This window comes from Sphaeramia orbicularis, chromosome 13 (assembly GCF_902148855.1).
Source record: "Sphaeramia orbicularis chromosome 13, fSphaOr1.1, whole genome shotgun sequence".
NCBI classification, from domain to species: domain Eukaryota; kingdom Metazoa; phylum Chordata; class Actinopteri; order Kurtiformes; family Apogonidae; genus Sphaeramia; species Sphaeramia orbicularis.
In genome coordinates, this window is record NC_043969.1 from 27,913,230 (window position 1) to 27,931,752 (window position 18,523).

Here is an 18,523-nt window from a genome sequence, read left to right on the forward strand (position 1 = left end):
ACACTAGTGACTGGTGACAGTGGAAGGAAAAACTTCCTTTTAACAGCAGAAACCTGGAGCAGACCCAGACTCCTGGAGGATGGCCGTCTGCCTTGACTAGTTGGGGTTAAAGAGAGAGGGTAAAGGAAGAGAAAAAGAGAGAGCGATAGAGATAGAGACTGGGGGAGAAGGGGGAAAGTAGGGGGAGACACATGGATGCAGTTGAAGAATTATTTAACCTTTCTTAAGTGATTTATCACCATTTATTCTGATATTGTCTTCTGTATTTTGCATTTTTTTCAGTGCAAATCAGGTGTTTTACTATATTTAATTTACTCATCATGTAGATGTTCTTTAAAGCTCAGATTAAAGATAAGGGTTATTATATCAGAAACACAGAAAACTGAAGAAAAAGTGACTTTTTTTGGACAAAATATACATAAAACAAGTATCTTCATCCACTGTCATGTATTGAACTCCATGGGTTTTATTGGTGAATCAATGTTGTAGAAGATGACTGTGTTTCCATGGTAACTACAGGGCCTCTAAACGTCCAAATGGGTCATATCTGATGACCATCAAAGAAATGACAAATTGGATTTTACACCAGTTATTTACATGTATTGCTAGGATTAGTGGATCCACAGTTATTAAACATTTACATCAGCAGATAGGTGTTTGTGTCTTTACGGGTTAAGTAATGATTAATGAACTTTTTCAGCACATTTAACTTAAAATCTTAGTTAAATGTAAGTTAAATATACTAAAAAAAGTTCATTAATCATTACTTAATTTTTTAAGGTATCCACTTTTCTCAGTTTTTTTTAAGTAAACTCAACTTTTCCAGGCTTACAGTGAAGAAGAAAGCTATAGTCTGTGCTTACAAAATGTGTCCAAAGAGACAGCTAGTACTAACAGATACTGGACCATACTTGTCTGTAGGGACTGGGAACACCAGGTGATTATGTTATATATGTATTAACTGCTGTGTAAAAATATGGAAGTGTGAACTTAGACTGTTATTATGGGATACTTCAGTAGTTCATCTAATAGAGCACATTCCACACAGACTAAGGTCTTATCACAGTGGCCTGGGTTCAGGCTGAGCCAGAGGTCATTTTTTGTTTGACATTCTCTCTCTACTGAATGTATCAGATGAAAACCTGAACATTTCACAGATGAACTTATATTGTAGCTTTTTTTCTTTTTTTTTTATGTACCCATTTGTTATTACAGTGTTTGACTATGTGTGATCTAATGTGTTTTCGCAGTAACACTTCAAACAGACTTTATGTAAGCTCCCCCCATGACAGGTGGATCACAGAACACAGGATCCATTATTCACCCCACCTCTTATAATCCCCTATTAGTCTGTCTTTTGTTTACCATTGCAGTGTAATTTTACCGTAATGCAATTTTTCACCATTTTTTCCATCCTCTTGAGACCCAGCAAAGCATTGTTGTCCTCTGTAGGGGACCAGAGTTTCACAGCTTTACTCAAAAAAAAAAAAAAAAAAAAAAAAGTGTAACTGAATTTTCTGTTTCCAAGCACCTTATTGATGTATTGATAAACTAATAGACTTCTGTGACCCAGCCGTTTAAGGTAATGTGAGGGTTTTCTTTTCATTCTGAGTGTCCCACATCACTTCTGTTACTGACTTACGTGCATGGTTTTACAGGGATGACTCAACCATAATTTTATTTGATCTAAACAGTGGTCATAGTACATTATCTTTATCTTTAAATAACATTAGGTTTTTATAACCCAGGCTGTTACTGGAAAATGCTTTTGATATGACTCAACTTAAAAATATGATGATATTATCACAGGTGGAAACTGTGCTTTTTCATGTGATTGGAAGGAAACTGGACTCACTGGGGGCTGTGAGGAAGAGATGCATTCTGAATAAGGTAATAATTATCCATCCACCACATTTATAATGCACACTTCTCCTCATGTCAATGACTGTTAAATAACATTTACATACAGTAATTAATATTTAGAAGGAAGAGCTCTGAATGCATGAATGTGGTGGCCCAGAGGTGCAACAGCCCAAAAAATTATCCACTATAAGAACACCAGCCAATGACAGCGCAGCGTCACAGAAAGCCAGCCAATGAGAGTGGAGTGTCACAGAATGTCAGCCAATGAGAGCACACTGTATCAGAACACCAGCCAAAGAGAACGCAGCGTCATGGAACGCCAGCCAGTGAGAGTGCAGCATCACAGAACGCCAGCCAATAAGAGCGTAGCGTCACAGAATGCCAGCCAGTGAGAGAGGAGCATCACAGAACATCAGCCAATGAGAGCGCACTGTCACAAAACGACAGCCAATGAGAACGCAGTGTCGCAGAACGCCAGCCAATGAGAGTGCAGCGTTACAGAATGTCAGCCAGTGAGAGCACAGCGTCACAGAACGCCAGCCAGTGAGAGTGGAACGTCACAGAACGTCAGCCAATGAGTGCACAGCATCACAGAATGCCAGCCAATGAGAGCACAGCGTCACAGAACGCCAGCCAATGAGAGCACAGCGTCACAGAATGCCAGCCAATGAGAGCACAGCGTCACAGAACATCAGCCAATGAGAGCACAGCATCAGAGAACGTCAGCCAATGAGAGCGCAGCGTCACAGAACACCAGCATATCAGAGCGCAGCATCACAGAACATCAGCCAATGAGAGCACAGCATCACAGAACGTCAGCCTATGAGAGTGCAGCGTCACGGAACACCAGCTAATCAAAGCGGAGCGTCACAGAACATCAGCCAATGAGAGCGCAGCGTCACGGAACACCAGCCAATAAGAGCGTAGCGTCACAGAACACCAGCCAATGAGAGCGCAGCGTCACAGAACATCAACCAATCAGAGCGTAGTGTCACAGAACGTCAGTCAATGAGAGCACAGTGTCTCAGAATGTCAGCCAATGAGAACATAGCGTCACAGAACATCAGCCAATGAGAGCATAGCGTTACAGAACGTCAGCCAATCAGAGCGAAGCATCACAGAACGTCAACCAATGAGCGCGCAGTGTCACAGAACATCAACCAATCAGAGCGTAGTGTCACAGAACGTCAGCCAATGAGAGCGCAGTGTCACAGAACGTCAACCAATCAGTGTGCAGCATCACAGAACACCAGCCAATGACAGCACAGTGTCACAGATCATCAGCCAATGAGAACATAGCGTCACAGAACACCAGCCAACCCGAGCGCAGAATCACAGAACATCAGCTAATGTGAGCATAGGGTCATACAACCTGAGAGCCTGATCTTTAGTTTTTCTCTTTCCTGTTCTGCTGTTACACAGTTATAGCAAACATTTTTCATAATAAATAACTTATATATACAAATGCAATGTAGAACAACGTCACTTTTATCCAAATACATGCAGTACATTGTCTATTACACAAATGGTATTTATAAGTTTAGTAAAACCTCCAAAGTTAACGTGGTGTATAAGAATGAACAGCTTATCTTTGGGAAAAGGGAAAATTTTGCAAAGATTGTACTCTATTCTTACCCTATTCTATTCTATATAACTTTGCAGCTTCACTCTAACTTAACCTTAAACCAGTCTTTATACGCTGACATTTTGTTGATGTCCGACTATGAACCTCTCACTATGCAACAAAGGACCAACATTTTTATACACAACCAAATATATTGTTATGTTTTGTAATCTTTGCTGTGGGATGATACAGTGCATACTGTACTAATGGTCCACCTGAGCTCACACTGACCATGAATAGTTGGACTGTATCTGTCATCAGTGTTCAAATAGTGAAAAATGTTTCATTTTATTGTTTCGTCACTGCAGTGGTCTTGGTTTCTAGTAAACTTGAGCAAATCTGTGTTCTTCAGAAATTCCCAGAGAAAATGAACAAAGCGTTCATTATGGTCATTATGGTGGTTATGACTAAAAACCACACTGCCCCTGGTCTGAGTTCAGTTATTGACCACAGAGACATGTTAGACTCTAAGTTAGACTCTGCCTCCTTTTGTCTCCATATGAAATACCAAAAAAAAAAAAAAAAAAAAAGTCTTTAAAGCATTGGAAGAGCAGGCTTAAATATAGTCATAGTGTGGATATGTATAAAGTTGTTGTAAAAGAAAATAAAAAAATCCTGGTTTTGTGATGTCTTGGCATTGGCATACAGTTATAAAGTGAGGGAGGATGATTGACTGATTTTTTTTTTTTTTAATATAAATTTGCCAGCAGGGTTCACACCACAGTTCCATGAATAAAATGGCTTAAATAAAGGAGACGCAACAATCAGAAACTGACTCAAATCAGACCTCTCATAATGAATTTACATAAATAGGAATAATTAAACCATAATACACCTTAATAAAATAAGTATCTTTATCCATCAGCCAACCACTCCAACACACTTTAGGTTTTTGTGTTCATAAAACTTTATTGCTAAAAACAATCTGCACATGTCCACAACAAAAAGAAAACTGACCAAAAGGGGGTCATAAATTTTACTTTACAATAAGGTTTTGTTGTTATTTTTGACAGAGCAGAACTTCCACTTGGATTATTATATTCTATTATATTGCTATTATTTTTTTTTATGTTTTATTTGTTATGATGTTGTCCTTCATGTTGAGGTTTCATCTGTTTTATAGATCAAATGAATGAAATATCTACAAAGTCATCACTATGCTCTGTGAACCATAGAGTAGAGCCATCATAAGAAGATTTAGATCATTTTCCTATGAAAAACAAGCTACATCTATTTCACCGTCAATGTCACACAATCATGTTCCTTCACAGAAGAAGCCAAATTACTTGTGTATTCATTAAGTGTGATGAAGGTTAAACTGATGATACAAGAGTCTTATGATACAGCTGTGTGATTCTGTTGTATGTGTAAAGACCATCCTGCTTATTATGTACATATTAAAGTTAAAAGTGGATAAAAACGGTAGAATTCACTGATATTTGTTCTGCTCGGAGCAACCATCTTCATGAACATGATGATATGAAATCATGTTTTGGAGGCAAAAAATGTCAGTATTTTCAGATCTGTCAGGTGTTCCAATTACTTTGGCCACCACTACAAATACATATTTATTCCAATCATTTTATCATTTTTCAACATTGCGGTTTCATTGTAATTCTTCATTTTGTTGAATTTTAATTTGTGGCTGTTTAATTCTATTTTGTAAAGCACTTTGGGTTGCACATTTGCATCAACATTCTATATAAATAAAGCTGGGCGTAGCAGGTTTGTTGCACACATATAAAAATAGTATGACAATGAAAATGTTGGTGCTCCATCCAATTACTGGCTCATTATCTCACAGTGTTTGTTAATCAGATGGTTTTCAGTTGGCAGACAGTCATCCACAGGGCAAGAGTTCAGTGCAGATCAGGGTGAGTGTGACCTGTTGGGCAGAAATCCAGCTAAAGACTTAAGAGCGTAGAAAGAAGCTCTTAACCCATAAAGACCCAAACATCCACCACTGACCAATACCGTCCGCTGATCAAACATGTTTAAGACTAGTTGATCCACTAATCCTAACAATGCATGGAAATAATTGATGTAAAATACAGTTATTTATCTTTTCATGGTAGAAGGAGCTGAGCCGAGAGGCGAAGCTCTCAATTTACCGGTCAATCTACGTTCCTACCCTCACCTATGGTCATGAGCTTTGGGTCATGACCGAAAGGACAAGATCCCGGATACAAGCGGTCGAAATGAGTTTCCTCCGTCGGGTGGCTGGGCGCACCCTTAGGGATAGGGTGAGGAGCTCAGTCACCAGGGAGGAGCTTGGAGTAGAGCCGCTGCTCCTCCGCGTCGAGAGGGGCCAGCTGAGGTGGCTCGGGCATCTGTTTCGGATGCCTCCTGGATGCCTCCCTGGGGAGGTGTTCCGGGCATATCCCACCGGGGGGAGACCTCGGGGAAGACCTAGGACACGTTGGAGAGACTATGTCTCTCGGCTGGCCTGGGAACGCCTCGGGATCCCCCCGGAAGAGCTGGAGGAGGTGTCTAGAGAGAGGGAAGTCTGGGCATCCCTGCTTAGACTGTTACCCCCGCGACCCGGCCCCGGATAAGCGGAAGAGAATGGATGGATGGATGGATCTTTTCATGGTCTCCAGATATGACCCATTTGGACGTTCAGAGGCTCCGTAGTGAACATGGAAACACTGTCATCTTCTACAACGTTGATTCACCAGTAAAACCCATGGAGTTGGATGGAGATGGTTGTTTTATGTTCAGTTAATGATATATTTTACTAAAAAAAGTCACTTTTCTTCAGTTTTCTCTTTTTTTGATACAATAAAAAGCTTTTAAGAACATCCATACAGTTGCGGAAAAAAACTATTAGACTATCAAAAGTCATCAAAAACAATGGTTATGCAATCAAGTTCTAACTCCTGTGTGTATCATGTGACTAAAACAGACAGAAAAGAAAACACGGAATGCCTAAAAGCACTGTTTTTGTCAGTACAATGCCATAGCTATTGATGTAAGAACTTAAGTGATTTTGGTTTTTATCAAGAAAACATGGAAAATGGCTAGATATCAGCTCTTAAATTAAATTCTTAAGAGCTATTTTTTTTTGTTATCCTAATATTTATCCACACAAATTTACCTTTAGTTGTACCAGGCATTAAAATGACCAAGAAATTGAAGAAAGAAAGGGGTGGTCCACTATTTTTTTCTGATCAGTACATTAAATATTGGAAAATACCTGATTTTCACTGGAAAAATGTAAAATATAGAGGATTATTTTGTAAGAAATGGTGTTAAATCACTTAGGAAATGTTAAATATATAGAAAAAAAAAACATCTAAGAACAGCCATAAAAGTAGCACTGGGTCTTTATGAGTTAATTAAAAGAGAAATTGCTTTTTTTGCCCCAACAGAAAAGATAGGAAAAGCCTTTCCAAGATTTGGTTTTAGTCATACAACGTCATACAATTTGTCTGAGGTGAGGAAGATGATAGAGTGTACAGGACATCATATCTTCTTCCTAAAAGCAGGTTTGTCTGATGCAAAGTGACAAATGACACCAATAACCACACGACGCTGACTAAAATCAGGAGCCACAGATGCGTGTAAGACGGTGCTTACGTAACTAGGAGATGCTGTCTTGTATCGACTTGGTCAAGACCAAGTTGTGCATAAGCATTTCACTGATCGAAGAACAGTAGAAAAATACACATTCACGCACATCGAGAAATACCCAGTCTGACCCCTCATGAATGATTTTGCGTTGCACAGTACAGTTTTTGTAGTTGTTTACACTCCATACAGCCCACTCCAATGGAAATAGATGCTTGAGTAAAAGAGAGATTAGGTTACACTGTGATGTGTGCACAAATAGATTCAGATTCAAATTCAAATTTGGATCACTTGATTTATCCCCAAGGGGCAATTCCGTTTGCAGACATGCAAAGGACAGGACATTAGACACTAGACACATTCCACAAAACACACAGATCCATCAATGAACAGGACAGCTGAAGGGTCCAGCCATAAAGTACAGCAGTAGCAATAAACAGATAAAATAGATTTTAAAACCTAAAAAATAACACATGTAAATGAACAGTGTACACCCTATACTACACACTGTCACTGGCATTTAAAAGCCTGATGGCAGAAGGAATAAAAGAATCGTTTATGGGCCGTGGGTGTGGTGCACTGAGCAAACACACACTTACTATAGAATCTATGCACACATCCACACCCGTATTCACTCACATACACTGTACATATGCATTCTGCTCTGTATTTCAAGAAGAGCCTGTTGTCTGAAACAAGATACTTCCAGTCGTGGTTAACTAAAAGAGCAAAAGCTTGTTAGATAATGTGTGTGTTCAGCTGTTTTCAGTTAGACTGTCTTATCTCCTTCCTGTGTGTGAGACAGGCCAAACAAGCTGCACTTGTCCTACACTTCATGGTGCTGGTTGGGTTGTCATCTAAAGGCACACTGCCCCCTAGTGTCCACATTATGAACACATTCTTTTCCTCCATATCGTGTTTGTAGGAGCATTTACGGACATGTGCTCAACTTGAGGTACTTCAGCACAAATTTGAAGTTAATTGTACTTGAATATTTCCATTGGACGTCAGTATATTTACTGCAATAATTTCAGTCACCAATTAGACACTTTAGAGATTGATATTATATACATATAATACAAAACAACCAATAAATGAAGCTGCCTAACAGTATATTCCATCAGTACAGTAATTACACTGTTGGCCATAAAGTTGGAATTATTTTGTTTTTAGACACTTTTCTCTTTTTATACCTATTTATACACATCAGTAACCAGGTACAATCATTACATATTGAGTCCCAGTTACACTTTATCGATCAAGAACGAAACACTTGATCAGGATTATTTCATGAGAAGAGATAAAAATATTTTATTATAACTTTATGGCCAACGGTGTATACCACAGCAATTGTAATTATAATACAAATATATCTATACACTAGACTGAAAAGGATCATTCTACACTTTAGCTTTTATTAACTTTATACTAATACTCATGGACTTTTGCTTAAGGTTTTGAAAGCATGACTTTTACTTGAATTTAGTACAATTTGTTGGAACGTCAATTACTGATATAAAGGTAAAGTCGACAACTGCCTCCAACAGAGGAAATGTCTTGTATATTGTTTTCATGTTGTTCTTCATAAAACCATCCATAGAACACTAACACTCAAATTTTTATACATATATAAAAAAAACTTGCATATCCTCCCGAGACCCAGGAAAGGATAAGTTTTTTTTACATGAAATAATTGTCATAAAAAAAAATATTAATAATGCTAATAATTCTTATCATTATAATAGTAAAATAAAATAATTATAATACTAATAGCCTTGACTGGACACAGCATGATGCAACAGTTTTGTTTTTTTTGTCAGATTAGTGTTTTATAATTTTAATGAAATGTCCTTTGCACTTGACAGTGATTGTGTTTTTTTAAATAAAGCTGTGAATCTTTCATCCCCTATGGAGAACAAAATTGCATTGCTGGGTCTCAGGATGATTTCATATCCTTATGTGTTTGACTCCGCCACTTGACAACCCAATGAAACAGCTCTGTGACCCATTTTGGGTTGCAAACCTAAGTTTGGGAAGAGCAGCAGTAGAATATTCGTACATTATGACTTGACACTGCCACTTTTACTAAAGTAAAAATTCATGATGATGTGTAATTTTCTCATCTTTAATTAGATATATAGGTGCAGATTCATGGTCTTGTAAAAAAAAAAAAAAAATCTTATAGTAAATAAAAGTTAATTCTGGTTATTAGCAAAAACCACACATTCTCCTATCTGGTTTATAGTCCATTTAAAATGCACCTGATGAAACCACTTACTTTGTGTATGTGTTGCATGAGCCTCCCACTGTTCCATCATTATACAAACCCAGGGATAATCACACCTGCCTGTGACAGTGCAGCTTTTATTGTCCTGCTGAGTGTGCTCCTAGTTCCTAATTCGTTTACTTTATCTACTTAACTGCAGCAACCAGATTAGCATGTGGACACACTCCCCACGACATCTACCTGCTCCACATAACACTTCATCTCATTGGCTCTTGATCTCGTCCATTGCTGGAGATGAAAATGCTTCTCGTCTGAATTTGGACTCTTGGGGTTAGAGGTCACGACAGTACCTGACCTGGATTACAAAATGCTCCTGCAGCAATCCCATGAGCCACTAAAAATAGTCTGTGCCTGGGTTAGTTTCTCCATTGAACGGCTGGGGTGACCTGCCCTGACCCAATCAGAGACTGTCTGCTTCTGGATGGGATTAGCATTTCTGGCTCAGGGACACTGGCAGGGAGAGGACACACACTCATACCAGCTAATAATAATACTAGTAAGTGTTAAGTAGAACCAACAATTTATTTTTCAGTCATTCCTTTAAATCAACAGCATCAAACATGCACATTTGATCAAACATGACAGGGAAATACAGGTGAAGTAAAGCTCAGTCAATTTATTGATTTATGGAAAATATATCACATCTTTACAGTTTAATACCTTCATAACTTAACAGTCCATAACCATTTACCTCCTGGCATATAGATTAAAGGTAACCAATTAAAACACCTCAAACATAGCAGTATTTAAGTTTAATGAGGAATCCTAATATACCCCCACTAACCTGCTCCTTGAATTTAACCAACTGGTCAAAATCTTACCACTGAAGCTGATTTTGCATCTAAAGCTCAATTCTGTGCTACAACCCCATCTTAATTCTTAACCCAAATAAACCATCCACCACAAGTAGTATTTGTGAATATACAGTATATGTTTTCTGAGTAAAACAGCAAGCAGATTGAAAATTGAATCACCGGACTAGAAACTGAAGATCAGACACCAACAAAGACGAAAAATGAGTAAAACATGAGTAGTTATAGCAGCAGCAACAGTGAAATTTGGTTTCTTTTCTTTTTAGAACAAAACCTTTTTAATATCCATATAGTTCATACCAAAGTGCAAATATGTTCAACTGCATGTATTTTAATGTTGTTATATTAAGTACTTTTATCATATTCTAATTAACTACAAGTCTTGCAAGAAGGTTGAGGCGTTTGAGAGTATTATGGCACATTTTAAAACCAAAGAGAAAACAGGTCACAGGTCATTTACTACAACAATAGGCAATGCAAACTTTACGATACACTAATATATAGAGATATATTTGGTGACCAAAGTTTGTCATCAATACATTAATATTTGAGAACACATTTATAAAGCATTACATCAATATTGTATCATCAGGTTATCTGTTTGCAGAACAAATGTATTAACCGCAGTCCTTGAGTGTGTTTTCACAACAATCACCCTGAAACAATACAGCACACTACTGCCTCCAGTCAGTGCTCCAGGCATTGTTAAGCCCACGACTCAAAACAAGACGAAATAACATCCCGTAGGGGGAAAAAAGAAAAAAAAAAACCTTTTGTACTTTTTCCGTCTCATTCTTGTCCAAACTCTTCAAGGTTTAAGAATGCTCATTTCCATCTGAGCACCAACGAACACCCTACATTGCAACTATTTGCTCTTGCAACACTCAATAGTTACACAAATTTTTACAGATATATAGCTATATAGTGATGTATATACCTCCAGTGTGTACACAATCTGACCACTACCTCTGATGGGATCAGAGCCACCTTGTTGTGACAAGAGACCGCCACAGAAAGGGTGCATGCAAGAAGAGTACTAGAACCCAATTTAGTATGAAGAGAATCACAACTGCCACTGGTGCAAGAGAGTCAATTTTCTTTGTTGAAACATAGTGGAAAGAATTAAATAGCCAACTTCTCTATACGAACTGTGGCATGGGTTCCTATCCCTCTGCCTTTTCAGTGTTGCTCTTTCCTCTAAATTAATCAGATGCTGGGTGACTCAGCAGACTCTTGGTCTGAAGTACGGGGCTTCAGCCCTCTTAAAGCTTGGTCCGTTAACTTCTCTAGGGATTATTCTGTTGGTGTTTGCTAGACAGATACCTTAGAAGTAGTTGGATGTATCAAAGCACATATTGCAAAGTTCTACAATTATATAATTTTAGGGGGGAGTTTCATGATTTTTTTTTTAATTGTTCCTTTTTGTTCTTAAAGACAATAATCTTAAGAGGACAAGCAACATTGAGAGAAATGTCAACGCTCCCTTCACTTGGCAGTCATCATCTGGACAAACTCTGCAAAAAAGAAGAAAAACTCTTTAATGATGAATGAAACTGACTGTGCCAGTTAGTTTTGTCTCTGGAAGTACTAACACAAGCTAAACATGACAGTGAGAATATGAGCAGAGGGTTAGAATTTCGAGCAGCTGAAAGGTTGTTTCTACTGCTCTAAAATGACAAATACATGTTGTAGAAAATAAAAAGAACATCTCACCTTCATAGTTGACCTGCCCATCGCCGTCGATGTCAGCTTCGCGGATCATTTCATCCACCTCCTCATCAGTGAGCTTCTCCCCGAGGTTGGTCATAACGTGCCGTAATTCTGCTGCACTGATGTAACCATTGCCGTCCTGCAGGGGAGGACAGCGTTTGTTCAGTGTTTCAAGCCAAAGCTCATTTGTGATGGAAAAAAATTACCTTTTCTTCTCAAAAGCAGTTTGCCTTCGATTAGGTACTTCTGAAGGCAAACGTAGAGCTTTACTTCTCACGTACCTTGTCGAAGACTCTGAAGGCTTCTCTGATCTCCTCCTCGCTGTCTGTATCTTTCATCTTCCTAGCCATCATGGTCAAGAACTCAGGGAAGTCAATAGTACCATTGCCTATACAGAGAGAAAAGGGAGTGTAAGGGTTGGAATTTGTCAACAAGCAATCATACTAAAAAACTGACAAAATGTGGTCACATCAATTGAACAGACACATGAGCAGGCATTAAGGACAACAAGGAAAAACACTGAACACTGTATATGCACCTTATCCACATCTGCAACACTGTCAATTGTTTGTACATGCCACTGTTTTATATACACACATTTATATTGAGACATGGCTTTTTTTTTACCTTGTGTACTGCATCTCTTTATTTCTATTTTACTATCGGCTGCAGGTACAAAAATACCTTACATCTTATCTTAGTTTAGCCAGTAAACACATTCTGTCAAATATGTAACTGGACAGAAATAATCTGGTAGATGGAGGAAGTCTGCATGTCATTCGATAAATAAAAATAGGTACATGTATGTTCACTAATAATGTTCAAATCTGCTCAACATCACCACCATGTGCACTTGCAGCAAAACTTTACATTTTCCTCTTTCAAATGTGTTGAAAAGACCAAGTTTACACTACATCCCTGTGTTTATTCCATTAAGAATGCCATTGTTCATTTGCCTTGCCATTTTTTGGGCAATTCTCTGCAGCAGTACCTTGAAAATGACATATTTCCTATATGTGTAAACATAGAAATTCATTTTTAATTTTCTTGTTTTTCCACCTCACCATCAGCATCCACCTCGTTGATCATGTCCTGCAGCTCAGCCTCAGTTGGGTTCTGTCCCAGAGAGCGCATCACAGTCCCAAGCTCCTTGGTAGTGATGGTACCATCACCATCCTTGTCAAACAGCGAGAATGCCTCCTTGAACTCTGCATGTTACAAAAATAAAGTACAAACAACCACCCAAAAATCAGACACTTAACAGTCAGCTTTTCACATAGTCAGGAAAAAACTACATTTTAAGTGTTAATATTGGTCAATGAATGGCCTTTCAGACACTAGGAGGAAAAACAAGAGCCATCAAAGCACTGCATATCACCCTGGCCTCCACAAATGTTGTACACAAGGTACTATTTACTGATGTTAGCTTAGCTTCATCAACTTTCCTTTGCAGCAGGAGTCAGTAAAGTGACAACTTGAATCATTAAATTATGCACACACACAGACACGACAGGTAGACATGACAACAGACGGAAGACCAAAGGCATGACTTCAACACATAGCTGACAAAGTGCAGCCAATTTGGTGAAAAAAATGGTTTGGTTTGAAAGAAAGACGTGTTGACAGCTCTGCCTTTCTCCATTATTTTCTAGGCATTAAAAAGTGAGATGCTACATTAATGAACCCTCACCTACCCCCCCTCTAAATACTCCTATGTATTTTTATTATTATTTATCCTAATGCTCCTGACCCATAGTCTCAGTAATTTAAATTTTAACCAAATCACTGCATCTGATTTAAACCTGAGAGAAACAGTGGTGTGAGGTAGGACATGATCAGGACTACCAAAGAATCAACTACCAACTGTACATCTACCCCTGGTTTGGTTGACTTCACAGGTTCTTGAATTTGGTTGTGAAGATGGTTAAGCTGTGCACTTACCAGCAATCTGCTCCTCAGTCAGCTGATCAGCCTGTAAGACATGAGATGAAATATTAATATACTTGGGTGTGCATATGGATGTAATGCAATGATTTAAAGAACAGAAAATCTGTGGTTTAACTCCAATGTCTTAACAGCAGCACCAGGGGTAAACTGCAAATTTAGCTGCATTTTGGGAATGATTTTAGGCGATTTTACTGGAAGGTACTGACAGATAAACATAACTTGATACAATTATCTTGCTTTCAGAAGGTGACCAGTATTAAGAAGCTAAACCTAAATTACTATTTGGTTACTGCACAACTTTGCTCTGCATTATATAACTAAATATGCGACAATACGAACCTCCCAAATGTTGAGATAACATACTACACTATAAATCAGACAAAATTAGGATAACGAGCCAGGAGATAAGTAAAAAATAATGATTGGTAAGTTACCTTTGACCGTTTGAGATATTACACTGGAAATAACATTATTTCATGTTTCCTACCATAACATTTTTTGTATTTACTTTATTAATTAATTAATTCATGTCAAAACTAATTAAGGCCTTGTTTTAGCCTTGCACAGCCAGATCAGTGTCCACACCTTATTCGAACTGTGCCTGCACTACTTCACACCTGCTGCTTCTTCTCATACATTTGTCATTTACCGGCAGTTTCAAACCAGGTTAAGGAGGTTTAGCACTACGTGGTGGACTGGAGTCGCTACACTCTCATTCAGCCACATTTCTACCAGTGGAATATCCGACACACTTCGTAAACCGGTTCAGAGTGTTGTTTGGCTTCACGTCAAAATGGTTAGAAATCACTTTACACTGTCCCAACCCTAACCCTGCTGTGGAACATCTGTTGTTGACTACACAGTGTAACCAACATAAACAAATCTGTGAATATGTAAAAGCACTATAAACATATTCAATAAAACCAGGGAGTAATATCAGACAGCTGGACCCTACTCAAAAACTATCCAAACACAAAGCAGGTAACCCTGCTCAAATCAAAATCAGGAGTGCTCAATTTTGTATGGTTTTTCTCCTGAGTGTTTTAATCTTTTAGAGCTATCATTAATAAGAAATCAAGGCTGGACCAGTTACTGGAGGTGAATCATAGACTAAATGGACTTACAATGTGTCTAGACACTAGAACATTTTTATCAGCCTATTTATTTATATTATTAAAGCCATGTTCCAGACAGATCTGAAAGTCAATGTTATCTTCACTGCTGTTGTAAAACTGGTTAAAGCAACAGAACATGACATGAGGGGCTGTGTTCACACAGCAATTTGTCTTTTTATCTCAGTCTGAGATGTCATTCTGCCATCCTCGTGAGGTCTTACCAGACCTGTCTAAGTCACTCCACATGCCCACTTCAGGCTGAGAAAGTGTGATGAGGGACAAGTATAAATACTCCACAGCCAGAAATACACACACATGCTATAATTAGTGAGACACGAACAGGGTCGCCAATGTAGCACACTGAATATCACTGCAACTAACCAGCTCTTTTTATGTTTTTACTGAACAGATGTGAAGCCTGGTTCATTATCACAGACTAACCCCTGTGCCAACTGTTGCTTGACAGTGATGGCTGTTTTTGTCTGTCTGAACTCTCTCACATTGTCAAGATTGGGGAGCAACTGGTAAAATGACAGATAACAGGAAATCATTGGCTGCACATAAATCCTAGAAGTCCCCAATAAAACAGTTTTAATGTTAGCTAGTGGATGAGGTTATGTTAGTTTTATTATTGTTTATTTGGGAACAGATAGGATTATAGGTTCAACTAAAAATAACTCATGTCATACAGAGTTACAGGATAAAGTTCTCGTAAAATGTACTTCTACTGTTCCCTGTGGTTTTGTTCTGCAGGTGAAGACTAACTTCTTTTCTCAAAGCCCCTTAAAACTGAAGCCTTTAAATCTCACTTTTTTGTACCTCAGGGTGGTAACGCCATGTGCTCTTCGAGTCAGATTCAATGAGTCACTGACTGCTGAGGTTGGGGGAGTGGGGGATAAAAAGAGGGGAGCAACTGCAGAGTATCCATTCTGCCCACTGTCAACAAATACGCTGGTGCTGAAGCAAGCAGTGTCTGGATCAGAGCACAGCACAGTTGTGTGTCATAAGGATTTCTACTAGTGCTCTGAGAAGCATTTCGCAAAAAAGTATCAATAGCTTCCAACTCATTGGTAAACAGGAGATAATGACATATTCTCATGCTGAAACAGTTAGCTACGAGGAGTTTCTTTTACCATTAAAGCTTACAAATTTTGTCTGAGCTGCATGTTGCTGGATATGATACTGTGCAATATTCCAAGTTCTCTCACTTGGCAGATGGCAATCTCTTTTACAGACATGTCGAATTTAATGCAACAAAGGAAGGAACAGACAGATGAAGGAAGCTTGACAGACAATACAGAAATTCAGCAAGTGGTGTCACAACATGGCTTTGTGATACATTTAGTTCCCATTTTGGAGGGTGCATTGCGGGTCCTGACAGCCTACTGCACCAAGCATGGTTTGGTTCAATGCGGGGAGGCGCGGAAGGAGGGGTGGCAAAGAGGATCATTCAGCATGAGCAGAATGCGGTTCAACGTTATGGCGCAATACGTAAGGAGATGCTGTCATGGTGTCTCTGCAAGAATACATAGTCCAGAATGTTGCATCGTCACCACCAGAAACCCCACGTACCATCTGAGAAACAGTTGTTGCTAAGGGTTAGCAACATACTACTACCTGTCAAGTTATGTAATCGCATTTGGCGAAGATTACAACCTTTTCCGCTTGTTGCGCATGTCACCCTAGATTCAAAACAATCCGATGATGTCCCTGCATGTGGAACCAATACTGCACAAACCTGTTATGTGCGATGTCAGATAAAAGACTTTAGATATTTGTCTTGCAGCGTTAACCAGGAGTCCACATTAACACCGGAAGATCTATTTTTACACCTCACCACGCCCACTCTCAACACAAAGCTAATGATAAAAAAAAACCCACTACAAATGTCGATTCAACCAAATGGAATGTAACGAATGTGACTTAAGTACTAACACTCGCAAATGGACTTAAACGGGTGATTTCACATAACAGCAGAAAAAAGATCCCTGTTCGGGACTGGATCCTCTCATAATGCGAGGTCAATGCTACGCAGCTGACTGTTTCATTAGCACAAAACCACTTTTCTTGATTAAATATTAAAAACACGGAAAATTATGAGTCGAAATTTACAGTTTAACCATAACATGACTGCAGATTATTTCACGAGTCACGCAACAGCGGAGCATTCTGCAGATTTCAGTTGATAAACCGTGTCAGCAAGCTAATATTAGCTCCCCTGACGTTAGTTTTACATAGACTTTTTTTTCGAATTACGATGACTCTTAAATGTATATGAATAATGCGAACTATTGGATCAAGACTGCGTGAATGCTACAATTCAAAGGTGCAAAAGCAGTGAAAACGGCGCTAGCAGTAGCCTTAACTAGTTAGCTAAAACGAGCTAAGCTACACACGTTAACGTTAGCCATCCTATACTCACCATTATCCTTTTTACTTTTCAAGCTCCACGTAGATGAAAAGGTGTCTAATGTTACACTTTACTTGCAGTGCTACTTTAAAAGTAATCGAGATCTGTTGCAAAATGTATCTGCAAATCTGCTGAGATTATACCCCGGTGTAGCAGAGTTGCCCGGAAATCTTATTGGAATCCTGAGACGCCGGGTGTACTACGCCCCGTTCTAAGTGCTATATCCCATATCCTTCCGCTGCTTTGGACATCCTCTTTACAACCATGGCATTACCAAACAAGAACCACTAAGCGGGAATTTTTTTTAAATAATTGCACACATTTAATAACCATGGGCCTACATTACTTCCTAATAATTTCTTACAGCAAAACAAAGTGCTTCTGCACTAGGCGCGCAGGGATACCAACCTCATCACTGTAGCAGGTACTCGTGTCAGAAGTTTAACAATGACACAAGTGGCTCATTGAGTTAAATCCTCATTCTTCATCATAAAAAAAAGAAATTACTCATACTGATATAGTGTATTCACATATAATATTAGTCATGTGGTGATCCAACGTGCGTGTTTTACTTCATTATGTATCACTTACTTGTGGTTACAGTTAAAATTACTTGAACTTGTTCACCTGATCCATAAAGGAGCCTCTGCAGATTGAATTAATGTTATGCTGCAAGAAACTTGTTAGAACCAAGGATCATAACTGGTTCATATTTTATACATTAGGCTACACTTTATATGCTACGTATTAAAATTCATTGAATTTACTTTGATAGACTGTATCTCTATTTCCCTCTATGCAAATTCCAGTTCAATTCAATTCAATTCAATTCAGTTCAGTTCAATTCAATTCAATTCAATTCAATTCAATTCACTCATTTTGTGTATGTATATGTATGTATTAGTGCATCCACAAAAGCCCACAGCATTCATATAAAATTGTACATTCATCCATCCATACATGCACACCCGTAAGAGAAATGTTTTAAAATGACACTAGTACAAAAAAAAAAAGTAGCAAGTATGGAATCTGATGTGTCAGAGGTGATGTGTCTGTAGTCCTTTTCTTTTTAGCCCTCATGTGATGAATACTCCTCAGCAACTCCAAGTCCAGTCCAATAATATTACGGCTTAATATGATTATTATCTGAAGACATAGCATTTTTAAGGAAATGTCCTTAGAAAC

The 18,523-nt window shown here is 38.5% G+C and overlaps 1 protein-coding gene across 1 annotated transcript; it reads right to left on the reverse strand.

The window, feature by feature from the left end:
• Positions 1-9,940: 9,940 nt before the first annotated feature.
• Positions 9,941-17,544, reverse strand: LOC115431795 (calmodulin). Its single transcript, XM_030152440.1, has 6 exons — positions 17,351-17,544; positions 13,808-13,838; positions 12,931-13,074; positions 12,148-12,254; positions 11,870-12,005; positions 9,941-11,670 (listed from the first exon to the last, which is right to left on the reverse strand). Exons 1-6 carry the CDS (start codon positions 17,351-17,353, stop codon positions 11,642-11,644), a joined length of 450 nt encoding a protein of 149 aa, XP_030008300.1. The 5' UTR covers positions 17,354-17,544; the 3' UTR covers positions 9,941-11,641.
• Between the last annotated feature and the right edge of the window lie 979 nt (positions 17,545-18,523).

Excerpts from the sequence above, each read along its gene's own strand:
- LOC115431795 (XM_030152440.1), bottom strand. Across the intron at positions 12,006-12,147 it reads CCTTCAGAGTCTTCGACAAG|GACGGCAATGGTTACATCAG; the intron begins GTACGTGAGAAG and ends CCTCCCCTGCAG. Across the intron at positions 11,671-11,869 it reads TGGGCAGGTCAACTATGAAG|AGTTTGTCCAGATGATGACT; the intron begins GTGAGATGTTCT and ends TCTTTTTTGCAG.